This window comes from Oryzias latipes, chromosome 14 (genome assembly GCF_053564925.1).
Source record: "Oryzias latipes strain Hd-rR chromosome 14, Olatipes_Hd-rR_3.1".
NCBI lineage: Eukaryota > Metazoa > Chordata > Actinopteri > Beloniformes > Adrianichthyidae > Oryzias > Oryzias latipes.
This window is the reverse complement of record NC_136250.1, coordinates 9,472,812-9,492,776: the sequence shown is the minus strand read 5'-3', so window position 1 is coordinate 9,492,776 and position 19,965 is coordinate 9,472,812. Positions and strand designations below refer to the sequence as shown.

At 38.7% G+C, this 19,965-nt stretch overlaps 1 protein-coding gene across 1 annotated transcript; it reads right to left on the bottom strand.

Annotated features, from left to right (window-relative positions):
* Positions 1 to 57: 57 nt before the first annotated feature.
* Positions 58 to 17,911, bottom strand: LOC101162465 (clustered mitochondria protein homolog). Its single transcript, XM_023962847.2, has 29 exons — positions 17,683 to 17,911; positions 16,048 to 16,821; positions 15,433 to 15,584; positions 15,190 to 15,361; positions 10,507 to 10,641; positions 10,298 to 10,416; positions 10,068 to 10,222; positions 8,854 to 8,979; positions 8,121 to 8,268; positions 7,955 to 8,047; positions 7,662 to 7,880; positions 7,403 to 7,575; positions 6,998 to 7,309; positions 6,841 to 6,929; positions 6,073 to 6,174; positions 5,889 to 5,989; positions 5,659 to 5,811; positions 4,466 to 4,528; positions 4,142 to 4,392; positions 3,983 to 4,067; positions 3,262 to 3,415; positions 2,671 to 2,810; positions 2,462 to 2,542; positions 2,245 to 2,370; positions 1,699 to 1,820; positions 1,525 to 1,618; positions 1,309 to 1,431; positions 1,158 to 1,232; positions 58 to 1,049 (listed from the first exon to the last, which is right to left on the bottom strand). The coding sequence occupies exons 2-29, from the start codon at positions 16,814 to 16,816 to the stop codon at positions 1,041 to 1,043; spliced, it is 4,341 nt and encodes a 1,446-aa protein (XP_023818615.1). The 5' UTR covers positions 16,817 to 16,821; positions 17,683 to 17,911; the 3' UTR covers positions 58 to 1,040.
* Positions 17,912 to 19,965: the final 2,054 nt, after the last annotated feature.

Sequence of the window (19,965 nt, the reverse complement as noted above, 5' to 3'; positions counted from 1 at the left end):
CTTTGAGAAATTGCACAGGCTATAATGTAAAAAGGGGAAGAAAAACCCCCAGAAAGATTCGAAAATAACTTGCTTTTTATTATAAGTGTAATACAGTTTTGTTTTTCATTTAGTTAATGTCTACAGTTTTCAGAACATCCAATGCTGATCTGATTTAAACTGATGCAGATGATCAAAAACAAATCTCAGCATGCTACAACATTAGCCATAATACTTTAAGACTTTCTCTTTTAGTATTATAACAGATAAATACATTTAATCAACTTTTTTGAAGAATAGTAAATTATTATTCATTGTTAATTATTTCTGCCTGTTTGGTATAATAAATCATTATAGACTTCCAAATGACTCATTTAACCCTTGTGCTATCTTAGTTGACCCCACCCTTACATTGATCTGTTCTCCCTACCATGACAAAGGTGGATAAAGGTGGAAAGATTTCATGTAATCCATGGACAATAGTGAGGTTCACAAATCATTGAAGAAAAAAGGTTCAGCGCACTGTCTAGTGGGTCTAGATGACCCAACTCCCAATGTTAAAATGCCTAGGATAGCACAAGGGTTAGGCACAGTACAGTATTCTCCATCCGTTCAATAACAAAAGAGTGACACCTCTTGGATGATAAATGAATTGCAGGACGACATCACATTTTTCATTACAAGTGAATATTATTTCCTTAATTAAAAGTGTAAACAGAACGTCGTTCTGCATTTAAACAGAATTTATTTGTTAGTTTTAATAAAAGTTTCACTTGTATGTGTTTTTTTTTATTTTAAACTAATGAGAAAAAAATCCAGAAATCAGCAAATTGGTGTCATAACAATGGCAGGAATAATTTCATGATCCATTTGTCTAGAAAAACAAAATTAAAATTAACGTGGATCACCTCCACCTTATCCTTAAACATTTTTTCAGAATAAACAGATCAGTTCTGTTAATATGGCAGCTCCTCTATATTGTCAATTGTCGAGAGGAGACTTTGTGGTTCCTTTGTCGTTTTTTCCTCCAAAAAAACTTTTATTTTCTTCCTGGGTTGTCTTCAGATTTGCTAAAATGCAAAGAGCACAAACAAAAATAATAATGATAATTAAAAGATGACATGAATATGATGCCCAAATATTTAAGCCCTGTTGGTAGAACTGCTTCAGAGGTTTACCTGGGTGGGGTTCAAAGCAATGCAACACACCATGTTGAGCTGCTGAAGGACAGCAGACAGACTCCGAGTGTGAAGCTGAAAAGGAAAACAAGCAAAAAATAATTTGCTGTCATGCCTCCCTGCTGATTTAAATTCTTGACGTGCAACAAACCTCTGGAGGTGGGATACAGGCACTTGGTGCTTCACTGCAGAAACAGTCCATTTTTTGGACCCGCTGACTGAGGCTCTTGAGGTGTTCTGAACATTCCTTTGTATTGGCGTGATTCTCACCAACCTTGAAATGTGCAACAACAACAAAAAAGTAGTCGTCAGTTCTAGTGGTGAGCACACACAGCAAAAACGCAGCATCCTGCAGTCTGAAACACACCTGACTCTTATAGATGGAATAAGCCTCTTTCTCGTGTTGCAGCGCTGAAAAAAAGTCTCCTTTAGCCTCAAAGACAGCGGTGAGCAGATGATGACTGCACGGAAGGGAGAAGAGGAAGACAGCTGATGTTTAAGAGGAAGATGAACTTAAGCAGGAACATAAGGACACAGTTACCAGTGTGCATGTTTTAAGGATGTGACCCCGTGGTACTTTGAAGTTAAATTTAAGGCATTCTGTAGGAACTTGACGGAAAGCTCGTACTTTGTTAGTCCATAAAGTACGAGGCCCAGCATAGTCTGTTACAAAGAAACACATCAAGTATAAGTAACACAGTTTGATTAACAACTTCTTACAGAAAAGGAAAAACTTTAAAATCTTTGAAATCTGTAAATGAAATATTTTTTATTGTTTACTGTAAATGGCAATACTTGTATGCTCTGTTGGATACCTTTATACTTTTCTTAACCCTTGTGCTTTCTTAGATGACCCCCCCCTTACATTGACGTGTTCTCCCTACCATGACAAAGGTGGATAAAGGTGGAAAGATTTCATGTAATCCATGCTAACCAGTGAAGATCACAAATCATTGAAGAAAAAAGGTTCAGCGCACTGTCTAGTGGGTCTAAATGACCCAACTCCCATTGTTAAAGTGCCTAGGATAGCACAAGGGTTACAGCAAAGAGGGACAAGGGCACTTAAAATAAAGGTCACCACACTTACATCCAGTAGTGCTACATGTGGATGATCCTCTCCACTAACAAGCAAGGTGAGGTACCGAGCTCGATACAAAAGCTGTGAGGATGTTGATTGTTGGCCTCCAGCAAAGCAATATAGTGCCAGGTACATCTAGATTAAAAGCATAAAAATTAAAAAAATAAAGCATGGTTTCAAGAGAGCTAAACTTGATCAACAAGAGTTTTGTGATCTGACGACTTACATAGTCTTCTATGGTCTGCGGATGATCAATCCCTCGTATCCTCTCAGAAATCATCACTGCTTTTTCCTGCTGCCTCACCGCCTATTAGACATGAACACAAGAGTGCAGTTTAGAGACTTTTTCCAACAACATCAGATTTGGCTGCGAAAGAGCCAAACAAACAAGCAGCAAGCAAAGCACTAAAAAAGACATTTGTTTTGGATATTTACATCCCCGACATCGTGGCAGACGTAGCTGAGTCGGCCCAGGAGCCGCGTGCACGCGCACACATCCTCATGCAGGACTCCACATGTGCGGCTGTAAAGAGTCAGAGCCTGGGTGATCAGGTCACGGCTGTCCCTGAGAAGACCTGAAAAACAAACAACAAAATAAGGGTTAAATTCTGCCATTTTTCTACTGTCTGTCCATTACTCACAGAGGGACTAATGCACCAGATGAAGGACAGGAGAAAAGATTCTTACTTGATTCTTTGGTTGTGAATACTAAAGCCCCATTCAGTGCACTGGCAGTAACTGAACCTGCTTAAGATTTTGATCTGCTGCATTTATATAAAACTACACACCTCAGGACTGTAATGCTATATTTGTGACTTAAAATATATTCGTTGAATATAAAAGAAAGTCTTTTGTTCTACTTGCAGATTGATTTTTGTTATCACTCACTTTTGTTTAGAGAAATCTTAGAAAGACAAGTGTTTAAATCAACACAAAAATGTAAAGGCAACAGTCAGATTGGGCTTTTATATTATATTTATTTTGCCTCTTTAATGAAAGATGGTGACAGGTCTGTTTGTGTCTCACCCTCCTGTGCAGCCTGTCGGGCTCGGTGCAGGAGCGGGGTGGCATCGCTCGACGTAGGTTTGAGATGTTTGACCACAGGAAACAAGTTGACCACATCGTCCTCCACGAACACTGGCTTCTGCCGGGACTCAAATGAGTACTCTCTTAACTGCACCTGAAGACAGGAAGACAGACAGACAGAAGAGAGGAGGGAGTGCTCTAAAGCTGTCCGTTTTACACCGTCAGGAAACTTCAGGGTTTGAGCTTTAGAAGGATCAGTTTAGCAAAAATAGGAAATGATCACAGTAGCTTTTTGCATTTAGAAAAAAAAGACAAGCCACCTTGAAAACCTTGATTTAGGTTTTCATTTTGATTTTACAAAAAATATGTTAGTTACTGTTTATTTTTGAGGAATGATTTATTTTTCATGATGTGATTATTACAAATCATGTTAAAACAAATAGGATTAACTACTGTGTTCATTCCAATTATTTTTTATAAACGTTAAGCAAGGGAATAGAAGTTATTTAAGTTAAAAATATAACTCAAAAGAAAAAGAAATATTGATAAGTATAAACTTATTTGGTATCAGCAAACAGTGAATATCTAATTAGTAAATACTAGAAACAACAAGACAAAAAGACAGCTTTAACTTGATCGTTTTTTAAATGCCAAGGTTTGTTTCAACTTGATAAAATAACTAAAAATAGCTAAATATGCAAAAAAAAAAGTTTAATCTCACCTGAATGCCGGTTTTAATCGCAAACTCTCTCAGTAGGGAGATCCTCTGTAGATTGTGCTTCTCTATGACCTCTTCTAAATTCTCACTGAACATAAAGTGAAAACAGATTCATTTTTGCTGCACTTCTGCAAATTGTCCCACATGCAAAGACACTCCCACCTCTCAACTGCGTATTTGTAATAGTCTTTTGCCTCAGCCTTTATCCTGTCCCACAGCCTGCTGGACGTCAGCCTGGCCCACACGCTGTCCGCAGTCAAGCTCACCCGGCTGCTGTGACTGCGGCGCCGGCGGCTCCTGCGATGAGAGAGCAGCTCATTGGAGCTGCTGTCGGACAAACCGGAGCAGGAGGAGGTCAGCAAGCAGTTGAGGAAGTGACTGACCGCCACGGAGAAATCAGCAGGTTTCACGTCCTGGCAGAAAACATTCTTATTGTAAAATAAACCAAAAAAAGATTAGCTTCAATATGTGTCTTTATTGGTGCACCTGTAGGTAGGTCCTAAAGATATGTTTAGCACTTCTGATAATCACTTCACTGATGGAGATTCTCTGTAAAGAAAGGAAATCAGAGTTTGTCCTTTGGTCAACACTTATTATAATCCAAATACCTTAAAAATCAATTTCTCATCAAAATCTGAAAAGTCTAACAGAATAAATATATTTTTTTTGCACAGCGACATGATTTTAAATTTCATCAGATTTTTACGGTAGTTATTCATACATGTGGCTCTAACAAGACTAACAGCTGTGCTTCATTCATCGGATAAAATCGTGTGAAGGAACAGTTGAATAAGTGAGTAATTTATTTTATGTGAATGCACTAATTTGCAAACAGCAAAAAAGATTGGAAAAATACCTAAAAGAAGTAAAAAAAAGCTTGAATCCACATTTTTAATTAAGAATATTAAAATCTAAATATTTTCAATCACATCAAATCAAACTGAGACAAAATGACCGGTTCCACAAGTATTTCAACCATATGTTAAGCATTTAAGTATTAACGATTATGAAAAAGATTTTCTTTCTTACTAAAAGAAATCATTGGGCTTAATTTAGTTCCCTTTCTTGCCCAAAGAAGAAAATATGACATAAACAATGTGATAATTTCAAAGGGCCTATTCCATGCAAAATAAACCTTTTGAGCTTTTAAATGTGTTATAATGTTCATTCCTCATAAAAAGAAACCCCAAAGTGGGATTTTGTTTTTTTTCCACATATTTCTGAGTCTTCCTCTAAAAACCTGCGCTCTGAGCACCAGCCCCTCACAAGCCACAAAAACAAGCATATTCTCACATTGTGTCGTAGACCGGCAAGAACAGCCCCTTCCAGGTGGAGTCTGGGGAGCCAGAGATTGCTTAACTCAAAAATAAATTGAGTTTAAACCAAACTCCTATAGCTCAAAAATTTCATATTGCTTCAAAAAGTAATCCAAAAATACATCTCAACATAAATAATCCAAGAGTTGAGGTGAATAAATCACTCGAGTATTATTTTTTAAGTGTTTCTTTTATGTGGAATTTTAAAACTGTTTAAAAAACTTTGATTGTATCTTTGCGATGTAATTTTCTTGACAGGGCAATTTTTTCCTCTTTTTTCCTTGACATGAACAAAAAAATTAAGCTTAAGTTTGAGAGATACTGCATATTCAGCCCTCTGTGAAAACTGAGCAAATGAAATACCTGCACATGTTTGAGCCTCGCTTTCTCCTCCATCATGTCCAGTTTCATTAAAACTGAGCCCAAATATCGCACGTTTACCCCTCGCTGATGCAGAATTGAGGTCAGGCTCGCTCCATCCATTGGATTTGCTGTGTGGTCGAGACAATCCCTCAGCTGCAGCATAAACAACCGATACATGAGACTTCACAACATGATAAACACAAAACCTGTCACTCCTGAAAACAACTCACCACTGCTGGAATCTGGTCAGAGAGAAGAAAAGCTGCAGCGCTCCACAACAGCCGCCTGTGACTGTGAAGCTCCTCAACACAGTCGGAGGGAAACCTTACACCTGCAGTGAAGAGGGATGCTTCCTTTACCTGCATGATTGAATAAATGCTGACGCTTCTGCGTGTGAGAGAAATGAATCAGTACCTGGAGAACAAACGTTGGGATTAAAACGCATGTCGAAGCAGGACTCGCTCACTGATCCAACGGCTTTACAAGCTCTCGAGAAAGCCGTTCTCCTCTGCTGTTCTGCATAAAAGAAAACACAAAAACGGGAAAACTCTCAAACCTTTATCTCAAAGAGAAAGGTTAAAAATCAGGTGAAATGTTTAAAGTTCAGTAAATGTTTGACTAACATTCATTGTCATTAATTTGGAAACAAAAAGAAACACAATTAGGTTTGAAGAATAAGATCTAGTTTTAGATTTTATGAGGGTTTATTAACTAACTTGCACTAAGATCATATTCTCAGTTTGTTCTAAAATCAATAATTTCCACCTATTACACTATTGTCACTGTAATCAAAATGAAGCACAATAAGTTATAAAAACTTAAAAAATGCAAACCATTTGCTCAGAATTAGCAAAAGAAAACGTACTATTGAGCTGTTTAGCATTCACTTTGAAGTAATTCTATCTAACAGTTTTTTTCCCTTTTGAATGTGTGTGTGTGGAACTTCTCATTTCTAGATTATGATTTCTTATTATTAGATTTCTTGTTAGGTAAACTTTACTTGGTGCATGGACAGATAATTTTCCTACTTTCTAGTAATTCCACACCTTTATAGAGATTATAATGAAGTAACACCAACATTTTCTTCCTCTCAGCTTGTTGTGTTTACTTGTTGACATTTGAATTTTTTTCATTTATCCATGTCACAGTGAAATTCCTTATGGTCTTCAGCTCTGGGCTCACCGACAGCTCCTGCGCTCCTCTCCGTGGCGTTGTCCAGTTTTTCCAGTTCCCTCAGTTCCTGAGACATTATCTTCACAAATAGCTCATACCTGCAACAAAAACCCAATATATGAATATCCTGCAGTTCAAGCCGCTGTGGACAGCTACCTGTCCTCACCTATGCCGGACGAAGGCTTCTATCAGTTCTGATCTCAGGCTGGCCAGGCTGTGACGATGACGGCACGGATAACCAAAGCTTTTACACACATGTGGCAGCTCCTCTGTAGTCACCTCACCCTCAGAAAACTGGAAGTTCAGATCTGGTGGGAAAGTCCTCAGAAGGTCTAATATGTAAGAACGCCTGTCATTACCAAAGAGGCCAACAGTGGAGATGCCTGAGCAAAGCTCTGCTGGTGTGTTGTTGTGATCCAACACTTGGTGATGCTGGATTCTCAGCGCTTTACTGGTTTTACTCAGAAGCTCCAGAAACCTGCCAGGAAATAAAACTTTCTGGTGTGACCATCACAGCGAAATGAGCAAAGAGTAAAAAAAACCTCACGACAGCTGAGTGTGAGTGAGTCACCTGGGGTGTGTGAAAACTGTTTTCCCATTGTCGTTGGAACCATAGACTATCTGTTCGTGGTTTTTCTCCAGAATGCCAGGAATGACAGTCTGCACTACAACACGGACACCCCGGTAATCCACCACAGCTGTCCCGAGAGTGTGGAGCCCCTCTGTGTCAACAGATGTGTACGCCTGCAGCAGAGGAACACAGAAAACAACAGAAGGGCTTTCCTGTGAAGATTCCATTACATCAATCACTCCTCCGTTGGGGTTTCTACCTGCACTCCCCTTAGGTCACACAGGGCAGCAGCATGAGCAGCCATGTCGCCTCCTAGCGGTTGGTAGTGATCAAACAGGTCAAACCCCTGACTAAAGAAGAGGTTGTTCCACACGAACATCTGCAGATGAGGCGGCTCCCTTGGGTTTAATGGCATGACGTTGCCATCTATCACGGCTATAGCACCCTGTGTTGCAGCAGCAACAAAGTCACTGTTTGTCTGCAAGAGATGAAAACGTCATTACGCAAAGAGCAGCAGGAGTTTCACTTTTGTTAACCGAGGACATGGAGGACCTTAAAAATGCTACGCTCCCTGTGCAGTCGTTCCTGTAGGGACCCCCTGGGGAGTTCCCGGCATCCCTGCAGTTCTTCGTTCCAGTCCCGACTCTGAGCAGAACATGCCCACATTTCAGCATCAACGTTGCTTTATCTCGACTCCTCTGAATGTAGTTTAAACCACCTGCCCAGCCGTGAGTTCATCCTGCCCCATGTGACTGCTGGGAGACTCTCCCGCTCGCACACAGTCCAGCTTGTAGTCACCATGAGGAGCGATCCAGGTGAAAATTTGGAAAGGTGCCGCCACACGCTCATAAAGATGTTGCTGAGCTCTGATTAAAAGGATCAGACAAGAATTCTTATGGTGGAAAAAGTTTGGATATTGAACCATTGATAACCCATTATAATTATATGCATCATATTTGATACAGGGATTTCTGAGATGATCCAAACAGTCCTTAAAAACCTACTGTATAAAACTAGGTCCACGTTTTCTGCTCTGTAGTTCACCATTATTCCACGAGGGGGCAGTAGAATGGCTTTTCCTGCTTATTTCAAAATGGCTAATTCTATGAAATCTCAAAAAAGCTTTTGGTGGGAAAAGTTTTGCTAATTGTCAAAACTTTATGTTGATACAGTAACAGTGGTACAGAAACTTTCTTTCTAAAAAATGTTCTGTCAATATTTTTGCATCTTAAACTAATATTGTTGTGAGCAGAAACTGACCACATTTTTTTTTAATTTAAATCATCAAACATATCATAATTGATCCTATGACTGTCATGTTACTTAACAATGGTACTTCAAAATATTTTTTGTGAATTTTATTCAAAGATTTTAAAAACATCTTAATTAAAAAAAAAATTCCCAATAAGTAAATGCATTTTCTGTTTTTCTATAAAAAATAAAAGGTTTACCTCCTTTTCTGCAGAGCGCTGAAGTTTTTCTTGAATGCCGGGCTGACTCGATTCAACAGCTCGACTAGAGAATGACAAAGGATTTGGGGAATAGACGGCTTAGGGTTGAAGATGAACGCAGTCGACCTGAAACAGGTGGAGAGTCACACTAAGGTTTATAAAGTTTAGGGCAAGATCATAGAAAGTTTTCATTTTTCACCATTTTTTTTGTTTTAGAGTTGTTATGAACTGCCAAGCATAAAGCAAACCCTGGCTTACTTTGAGGTAAAACGTTTTTATTTTATCCTTATTTAAAATATTTAAAAATATATAATTACACTACTGTTGAATGAATATAAAGCTTTTTTGCCTTTTTTGTTAAAAAAAATACACAAGTGAATGTGCCAGTAAATAAATAAAAAATGCCCTAAAAATATACTGTAAGGGAAAACTATTTCATTAGAAGCTTAGCTTAAGATTACTTCCTGGCTTCTTAAAACAATTGATATTATTTTTATTAAAATGACAATTGACATCCATCCATCCATCCATCCATCCATCCATCCATCCATCCATCCATCCATCATCTAACATCTTCTGCTGTTCATCCGGGACTGGGACTTCCCTCTCCCTGGCCACTTCTTCCAGCTGCTCTGGGGGGACCTCGTGGCGTCCCCAGGCCAGGGTGTCTCTCCAGCATGTCCTGGGTCTTCCCCGTAACCTCCCCCCAGTGGGGCATGCCCGGAACACCTCCCCAGGGAGGCGTCAAGGAGATGATGCCCGAGGCACCTCAACTGGCCCCTCTCGATGTGTAGGAGCAGCAGGTTCACTCTGAGCTTCCTCCGAGCTTCTCACCCTATCTCTAATGGAGTGCCTGGCGACCCTACTACAGATATGTTTATTAAATATTCCACAACAAACTATGCTCTTCTCAGGTGATACAATAATTATTAAAAAGGAATATCATAGTAAAAAAAGTAGACAAAGTAGCTAAAAAGAAAATTTGTAATCAGGTTCTGACACATATTAAGTGAATTACTTTATTGCAGTGTACATCCTTGACGCCTATCGATGCACTTGTGCAAATCAAACCACTTTGGCTCCAAACTTACCTTAATTTATCACTACTAGAAAGCAGAACATGAGTGATATTTTTGCATAGCTGGAAATAAATTCCAGGGGTTAAACAGTAAAAGGATTCTCTCCAGCATTGTTTTGAACAGCTTAGTACTCACTGGTTGCAGTAGAACCCTCGTGTTGACGATGTGATGTTGAGCTCCTTGTCTTCCAGCGTCAGGACGTTAATGTACATTAAGTCACCGTGCATCCTCCTGTTTCCTGGAGGAGGGTTCCAGCCGCTCAGACTCAACACCCGCAGGCATTGCAAAGGCTGCAATTCCCCATATTCAGCAAATATTACCTATTTAAGCAACTGTACTGATAATAGTATAAGCTGCTATCTCACCTTCCAGTCATCTCTGACTGGCTGCAGTGGAGTTACAGGAGGCTCCCTACATCCAGGAAGGATGTAGTCTGGAGGACTGCAGTCAGCAGAGTCTTGCTTTGTGGCCATTTTTTCTCTTTCTGAAATGGTTTAATGAAACCATTACAGGCGTAAAATCTCAGACAAAAATGATCCACAGAAATGAGTAAAAATGAGACGATCCCCCTCACCACGTATGGTATACCAGGACAGGTAAGACAGCGAACTGCCGTTCACACCGTTGAAAGCGTCTGCAGGACCGAGGCTCCTCAGGAGATCACTCACGTGTCGGAGATGAAGACGAGCCTCACGGATGGAGTAGGAATCTGAAACAGAAGAAATAGTATTACAGTTTTACTTTACCTCAACAGAGGGATTTGTTAGCTTTCATTTCTGTTGGATTTTGGGACTGAGAAAAACAAAGAACCTGAAAAAATAAAAATAAAAATGTTCTGCTCCCATCTCTACAGAAAAATAAGGAGGTGAGAACAGATTACTTATTTTAAAAAAAAACTATCCATTTGATGACAGTTATAGAAAATCAAGAAAATATTACATACTGTAACACAACTGGTGATTAAAAAAAGAGGGGCTTTAATACTTGGCTTTTGGCGCAAGTGGCGCAAGTCAAAACTCCAGGTTCATTATGGAATGTATAAGGGGGAGTTGTACGCTTACAACCAGATCTTATGCAGAACAAGGGAAAGGTACTTCTCTGAAATCATTGGAAGTTGCAGCAGCAACTCTCGTATCCTGTTCACAACAGTAAACAGAATAACTAACCCTCCAACCCAGCTACCAATAGAACTGGTTTGCACCCCTAAATGTAATGAGTTTGCTGTGTTTTTCAATGACAAGGTTCAGGGCATTAAAAAAGCCATCAACTCCACAACACATATAACTATCCAACGGCCACCTACTCACGCTAAGATGACTCACTTTGTACCTGTCACTGACCAAACTGTCCAAGAGACCATCACCCGTCTGAGCTCGTCTACATGCTGCCGTGATGTGTTACCCACTAGATTTCTAAAGTCTGTCCTGAACAGTGTGTTGCCATCAATTACTCAAATAGTTAACATGTCTCTTCAATCTGGAATATTTCCCGAGGCCTTAAAAACTGCAGTCATGAAACCTCTCCTGAAGAAGAGTGGTCTTGATCCCACTGTACTGAATAATTACAGACCTATCTTTAATCTGCCATTTTTAGGAAAAGTCCTTGAAAAAGTTGTCTACCAACAGCTCACTGACTTTCTCGTATTAAACAATGCATTTGATGTTTTCCAGTCAGGTTTTAGACCCCATCATAGCACAGAAACTGCTCTTATCAAGGTAACCAACGACATCCGCCTGAACACTGATGATGGCAAAGTCTCGGTCTTAATCCTGCTAGACCTGAGTGCTGCCTTTGATACTGTTGATCATGGGATCCTTTTGCACAGACTCCAAGACTGGGTTGGCATCTCTGGATCTGCCCTAAGTTGGCTCAAGTCTTATCTAGAAGACAGGAAATATTTTGTTGAAATTGGGAGTTGTGTCTCAGACTACATGGCCTTGACTTGTGGTGTGCCCCAGGGATCGATCCTGGGACCCCTTCTGTTCAACCTCTACATGCTGCCACTAGGGCAGTTAATATGCAGTAATAACATATCTTATCACAACTATGCAGATGATACTCAGATCTATGTGTCACTGACAGCAGGTGAATATGGGCCGGTGGATTCACTCAGCCACTGCCTCCAACAGATCAGTGCGTGGATGCAGAACAACTTTCTCCAGCTAAACTCAAACAAGACCGAAGTTATTATTTTTAGTCCACAGAAACAAAGAGAAAGTGTCAGCAGCTACCTTCATTCTCTGTCTCTTAAACCCTCAAATCAAGTAAGAAATCTAGGGGTAATCATGGACTCTGACCTGAACTTTAACAGCCATATCAAGTCAGTAACATCAGCGGCATTTTACCACCTGAAAAACATTGCCAAAATCAAAAACATAATGTCAAAGCCAGACCTGGAGATACTTATTCATGCATTTGTCTCCAGCGGGTTAGACTACTGTAACGGCCTGCTCACCGGCCTCTCCAAACGAGCTGTAAAACAGCGTCAGTACATCCAGAATGCTGCTGCTCGAGTTCTGACCAAAACCAGGAAGTATGATCACATTAGTCCTGTGCTCAGGTCTCTGCACTGGCTCCCTGTACCTCAAAGAATAGACTTCAAAGCAGCTCTGCTTGTGTACAAGTCTCTCCATGGCCGAGCACCAAAGTACATCTCTGACATGTTAGTGCCATATGAACCATCTCGTACTCTGAGGACCTCAGGGGCCGGCCTCCTGTTGATTCCCAGAGTCAGAACTAAACAAGGGGAATCAGCGTTTCAATATTCTGCAGCTAAAATCTGGAACAGCCTCCCTGAAGTCGTAAGACAGGCATCTTCTGTGTTCATGTTCAAATCTAGACTTAAAACATTTCTGTTTAGCCGTGTATATGACTGAAAGGTCCTATCTGCACTTTTCTTTCATTTCCTTCCTTTATTTTTAAATCAATTTTTTTCTTTTCTTTTAAAGTAAGTTTTACGTTGATTACTTCTATGATGTATTGTCATTTTAATGCATTTTTCTGTTTTGTGAAGCACCTTGAATTACTTTGTGTACTAATTGTGATATACAAATAAACTTGCCTTGCCTTGCTTTGCCCTTTGTTTGATTGATATTATGCATACAAGAACGAGCTTTTTAAATTTTTTGTTTTTGGAATTTTTTTTTAAATGTACATTTTGTTAAAGTGAACAGAAAAGGATGTTATCTGTGGAGAAAGTATCTTCTATAGAATTTTTACGTGCTACAATTTACTTGGAACATTCTTAAATAAATATAGTTTTATGTTTTATTTAATAAATATATCAATTAAGTCTTTTATTGTTGGGAATTCTACACAACATACAGTGCTAAAGGTGAAGACGTGTACCTATTATGACATGCTTTGCTACATAATGCTAAAAATGTACAGTGAGGACCATAAATATTTGAACAGAGACACATTCTTTCTAATTTAGTTTCTGTACATTACCACAGTGAATTTTAAATACAAAACAACTCAGATGCCATTGAAGTGCAGACTTTCAGCTTTTATTCCATGGGTTGAACAAAAAGATTGCATGAAATGTGAAAAACTAAAGCATTTTTTAAACACAATCCCTTCATTTCATGGGCTGGTGAGTAACTGGACAATTGACTTCCATGCTATTGCATGGGCAGTTGTGGGCAATTCCATTGTTATGTTATTATGAGTGAAGCAGATAAAAGGCCTGGAGTTGATTAGAGGACTCATGCTTGCATTTGGAAGATTTTGCTGTGAACAAACAACATGTGGTCAAAGGAGCTCTCCATGCAGGTGAAAGGAGCCATCATTAAGCTGAGAAAACAGAAAAAAGCATGCCAGAAATTGCCACAGTATTAAGAGTGGCAAAATCAACAGTGTGGTACATCCTGAAAAAGAAAGAAAGCACTGGTGAACTCAGCAACGCAAAAAGACCTGGACGTCCACGGAAGACAACAGTGGTGGATGATTGCAGAATCATTTCCATGGTGAAGAGGAACCCATTCACAACAGCCAGCCAAGTGAACAACACTCTCCAGGAGGAAGGCGTATCAGTATCCAAGTCTACCATAAAAAGCAGACTGCATGAAAGTAGATACAGAGGGTACACTGCAAGATGCAAGCCACTCATAAGCCTCAAGAATAGGAAGGCTAGATTGGACTTTGCCAAAAAGCCTCTAAAAAGGCCAGCACAGTTCTGGAAAAACATTCTTTGGACAGATGAACAAAATGAACCTCTACCAGAATGATGGCAAGAGAAAAGTATGGCGAAGGCATGGAGAAGCTCATGATCCAAAGCACACGACATCATCAGTAAAGCACTGTGGAGGCAGTGTGATGGTCTGGGCGTGCATGGCTGCTAGTGGCACTGGGACACTAGTGTTATTGATGACGTGACACAGGACAGAAGCAGCCCAATGAATTCTGAGGTGTTCAGAGACATACTGTCTGCGCAGATCCAGGTGAATGCAGCCAAACTGATTGGGTGGCGTTTCATAATACAGATGGACAACGACCCCAAACAAACAGCCAAAGCAACTCAGGAGTTTATTAAAGCAAAGAAGTGGAATATTCTTGAATGGCCAACTCAGTCACCTGATCTTAACCCAATTGAGCAGCATTTCACTTGTTGAAGACTAAACGTCAGACAGAAAGGCCCACAAACAAACAGCAACTGAAAGCCGCTGCAGTAAAGGCCTGGCAGAGCATTCAGAAGGAGAAAACCCAGCATCTGGTGATGTCCATGAGTTCAAGACTTCAGGCTGTCATTGCCAACAAAGGGTTTTCAACCAAATTAGTATTAGTAATGACCATTTTGTTTTCAGTTAGTTCATTTGTCCAGTTACTTACCAGCCCATGAAATGAAGGGATTGCGTTTAAAAAATGCTTTAGTTTTTCACATTATAATGCAATCTTTTTGTTCAACCCATGGAATAAAAGCTAAAAGTCTGCACTTTAATGGCATCTGAGTTGTTTTGTATTTAAAATTCACTGTGGTAATGTACAGAAACTAAATTAGAAAGAATGTGTCTCTGTCCAAATATTTATGGTCCTAACTGTATATCAATAATTGAATAATAACTGCTACAAAAAAAGGTGGACCTGTATCTGGCTTTTTTTTAACAATTACTTTTACTTATAAGTTTAAAATTGGTGTTTTGGTTATTTAGGTTCAGTTTTGAATTAAATGATTTTCTGCTTTAATCAAAAGCTGATGATCATCACTTTACTATTAAAATTGGGTATTGCAAAGTATTGTAAGATCAAAAGCCATTACCCTCCACCTCCTTAATGAGCGCTCCGTCCTGAATTCCCGGGATGGAGCGCAGCTCCGCCCGGCAGTCCAGGGTGGTTCCCTCCAGCTGAAGGGAGAAGCACGTGCGATGGCAGGTGAACTCATGATCCATTAGAACTTGCTGTAGGTCAGACACCAACATTTGTGCTGACACCTGAAAGAGGAGGAGGATGAGAGCCAAACCACAGCAACGTCTCTGCGGATCAACGTTTGAAGAACCAGAACCTGGAGGTCAAAGGTTTCGGTTCCAGGTGCCTGAATTCTACAGGTAAATTCGGTGTCTTGGAGATCCTGTATATCTTGAAGGGTTGAATTGTTCCTTTTCTCCTCATGACATGCCTCTAGTGGGTCATCGTTACAGCTTTCTGCAGCCCGAACTGGAGGAATTGAAAACATGAAAACGGGTCCAAGAAAAAAAAATCCTTTGATTTGAAATATTAGGAAAAGCTTTATGAGGCTTTAAAAACTCAAACTACATTTGTTCATTGAACCCTTCATTTTTCAAGACAAATATAGTCTTCCTGAAAAAAAAAAATTGTCATCTTGTCATTTATGGACAAGAGTAGTTTTTTTGCCTCTAGAAAAGGAAGTTTAAGTTTTTTATGAATGTTAAAAACCGCATATTAAGTACACATACTCTTAAAATTAAGAGTACTATATAAACATTTACATTTCTAATGTGACAGCTAACTTCTTTTGCCTTTTTTAAATGTTTTGGATAAAAAAAACTCTTCTTTTAAACATTTATTTGTCTTTATTTGCCACCTAGAAACTAAGTTTTATTTACATTCTGACAATACTAAGAAGAACAAAACATGCAAAAGAGGAAAATCCACTCACCTCTTCCATGTGCCGCTGCTGAAAACAACCTATCAAGAAAAAGCAGGGGCCCCTGCTTCATCCCTGATCCCTCCTCATCACCTCCCTCCAGAAAACATTGATGTGAGGTGGAGGGTTCTGCTGCCTCCACAGACTGATGATTAAAGCTACTGTTCAGATCTCTCATCTGGAGTTTGGGGTCATCGCATCGGACAGGGAAAACTGTGTTTTTTCTTTTTCTCAGATCCTCTTCTAGCTTTTGTTCAGTTTTTATTGTAGTGCGTATTTCTTGAGATGATTTTGTTCTGTTTTGAGCTTCATCTTTCTCCTCCTCAGTCTCATCCGACCTGAGCATCTCTGTCTGAGTCTGGACCTCCGCCTGGGATTTGGTCTCAGTCTGGACTCCCATACCAACATGAGTCTCAATGTCAGAGAAGCCTCTTCTTTCCCCTTCACCCTTCTCATATTCTGGCTCCATCAACCTCAGCCCATCCTCTTCCTCAGATACCAATAAACAAACCATAGGCTCTGCCAAAGTAACTTCTCCTGCAGGGTTGCTGCTTAGAATGATGTCAGGAAACAGGAAGTGCTCCGGTTCGAGGGCGGGGTTTGTTATGCCGATAGACACGGTTAACAGGTCGTCCTCCAAAGTGTGTGAATCGCTCGGTGACTCACTTTCAGTCTCATCGCTGGATAAAAGATTGGACTGCTCTCCCCCGCGCTGAGCCGACACGTCCTGCCACTTAAAATAGTTTGAAAGCGTTTGACAGCACTGCAGAATGTTTCCCATGGTGCCTTAGTGAAAATCAGTCAGGAGAGAATAAAAGAAAGTTTCAGAGTTATAACGTTTTTAAAAATGATTGTTTTAATCAACTTTTTTTTGTTTTTGTTTTTTAAACCATGTGCTAAAAAAACAAGGATTTAGCCAATAAAATCTGTTTCGGATCTCAATTATTTTGAAATGAGAGTGTTGTTGAGAATAATTATAGTTACTTTACAAACAAATAAACGAGTGTGGCTTGTGCTTTGACTGTTTTTCCCTTTTAAACATCGATTGTTGTGTACTTAACTCTTAAACATGACAACAAACATTTAGTTTGTTGTGTTGTGATATCAAATGATAGTTCAGACTTCTCTCTGGTGCAAAAGAAAAGAAACTTCAAACTTTAATTCATTGGAGAAAAACTGATTTAATACTTTTATACTCCTTTTAATTTAAATTTTTCTTCTTTTTATATGTTGCTTTAACCATTTCTATCAATATATTATTTGACAATCAAGTGGAGAGGACACTAGAAAGGGCTTTTTTTTCAGCACGTGTGTGTGATTGTATAGACATGGGAATGCAGGGAGATTGGAGCATATAACTATTGTGAGACTGGGAATGATTTCTGCAGTGCCATCACCCGAAATTCACCAGAGAATTTTGCACATTAAATTTCATCAAAGGGAACGATGGAACCTGGAAGACAATAATATCTGCTGACAAGTTGTGTACCCTATTACAATATTGTCAAAATAAACACATTATTTACTACTTTTTCTATAAAGATCACACTTTATATAAAGTTTCAGAAACTAATGTTTAGCAAAACATAAAAACATAATCCCACCTGTTCCATATATGTATTATGGTAATAAAGGTAGAAGCCCTACCATGCAGAGAGAGGACCTCTAACGCAGTCTATGTCATCTTCTATGAAATCCTCTGCGTTTCATCCTGTAGAAATCAGAGAGTAGAGTTCCTCCAGCTTTCCTTACTGTCTGAGGCTCCTCTGTCCTTGCTGAGGAACCATGTTGTGCAAACTGGGAGCGTGTCTGCCCTTCAAGGCTGCAGGCAGAGGAGCTGAGAGCCTGTAATCCCTCGATCCACACACGCAGTACCGATTTTATCCACAAGAGGGCTATGACGCAACTTCCTGTATTTAAAACTTTTTGAAAAAAATTATTTTACTCACCGTCCTTAACATATTTAGCTATAATGAACACATTGAACGTACCTGCACAGTATGCATTACATACTAGAAACTAAAAGTTTAATATTTCTACTCAGAATACAGAATTCTTAAACGTTAAACGCAACGGGTTGGCATCCAGCAATGTCTAAATTAAAAAAGAAGACAAAAATACATAAACATATAATATTTCTTTATCTTTACACCGTGCTTTTCTTTTTTACACAGGAAAAGGACAAACTGCCTTTTCTTAAATGTCTGTTCTTTTAGGAAAAAGCAGCAGGTGCGTTTTGCTGCCATCTACTGGTGACACCGTTTCATACAAATGCAAGGGGCAGTTTAAAAATAAATAGCTTTTTAAGGACAAACGATGTCCTAAAAATGTTGGACCATACTTAAACACAAAAAAGAAAAAGAAGAATTCCTCTAAAAAATAAAATATAGAAAAACTTTTGTACACATGAGTATGACTAATTCAGAAGGCTTTCTGCAAACCATAAAATGTAACTAATAAATGAAAATAAAAAAAAAAAAAGGGGTTAATACAAAGAAACACCCTGGTTTGCCGAAGATACATAACCTTTTTTTTGTATTAGTAAAACCTGTCCAACACAAAAGGCCTTCAGCTCTCATTTGTTCACTCAGTTGTTGGACAGAACAAGTTAAAAAAACAGACAAACAGGAAAGTGTAGCATATTAAACGCTTCATACAAAGAACTGGCGCCTCATCTCATCTTAATTGCACAGTGCATTTATTACAGTAACCAAGTCTGGACTTTGATGAAAGTCCAAAATTAAGAAGGTTATATTTGAATTATTTTATATTAGGATCAAACCTTGATTTGTTATAAACCCTCAAATGAGTTTTTGTGAAATTAAGGGTAAAAATTGAATGTGGCTGAGAATTATTGATGCATTACAGTTGTTATAATGGAGCTAAAAAAATCAAATCGTGTGGCCAGATGTCCCCAAGATATTAAAACTTTTTATTTATTTATTTGTCTTTCATTAATATTAGTCAAATAATGGTTTTAAATGTGCCTCCTTTTATTAACTGATAATTACCAATTTCGTAATTTGTAAAAAGGTTTCTTAAACTATACTATATTTATATTATTTTTTCAGTGATAAGAAATGTATACTTGTTTTGATATTTGATCTGTATAGGTTATAATGATTTTTGAAATAATGATTTATGTGTTTATTTAATATGTACTACATCTTTGTCATTGGATTTACATAAATTTGTGGTTTTTGTAATGACCTCAATCAGTGTTGGTAAGGTATAAATGACTGATTAGAAGTTAAGAACTGGATAATGATAATTTATGTAAAGAATATACAGAAAAGAAAAAGCTAAATATAGCAAAACAGGGGTGGGATTATATAAATGTCCTTCGTCCCACTCTTTTCCAAGCAATTATACAACTCCTTTTGAAAAAATTTAACATTTAATCATCTTATGTTTGCACATGAGTAAGTTTGTCTATTTATGATTAAGAGTAACAACTAAATTATTTATAATTGTATGTATGCGTATATAAATACATATATTTTCCAATCAATGTCACAACTATCTTTGATTGCTTGAAATAAACCATTTCCAAATCCAAATAGAAACTTTGACCTTTTCTTACACACTATAATCTATTCATCCTAAAAAAATAGCAGCAATTTCCAAACTGCAGTTGACTTTGTTTGGTTTCAATTCTTCTAAAACCAGGGGAAAATGGTATAATTTAAGTGATGCAGCCCAGCACCATCCTCGGGGCTACAGAGCATAAAACAAGCCTCTCAGTTTGTTTGTTTTTCTTCTAACACTTTCTGGCAGAAGCTGAGGCAAGACTATGGTTGCCATGTTAACACTGCATTAACATTCTGAGCACAGGAGCCAAGACACTCCAGAAGTTAGACAATACTCTTCTTACATGAGAGACAGACTTACCCTCAGTCTTACATGTATAAAGTGCACAAATTTATTTTA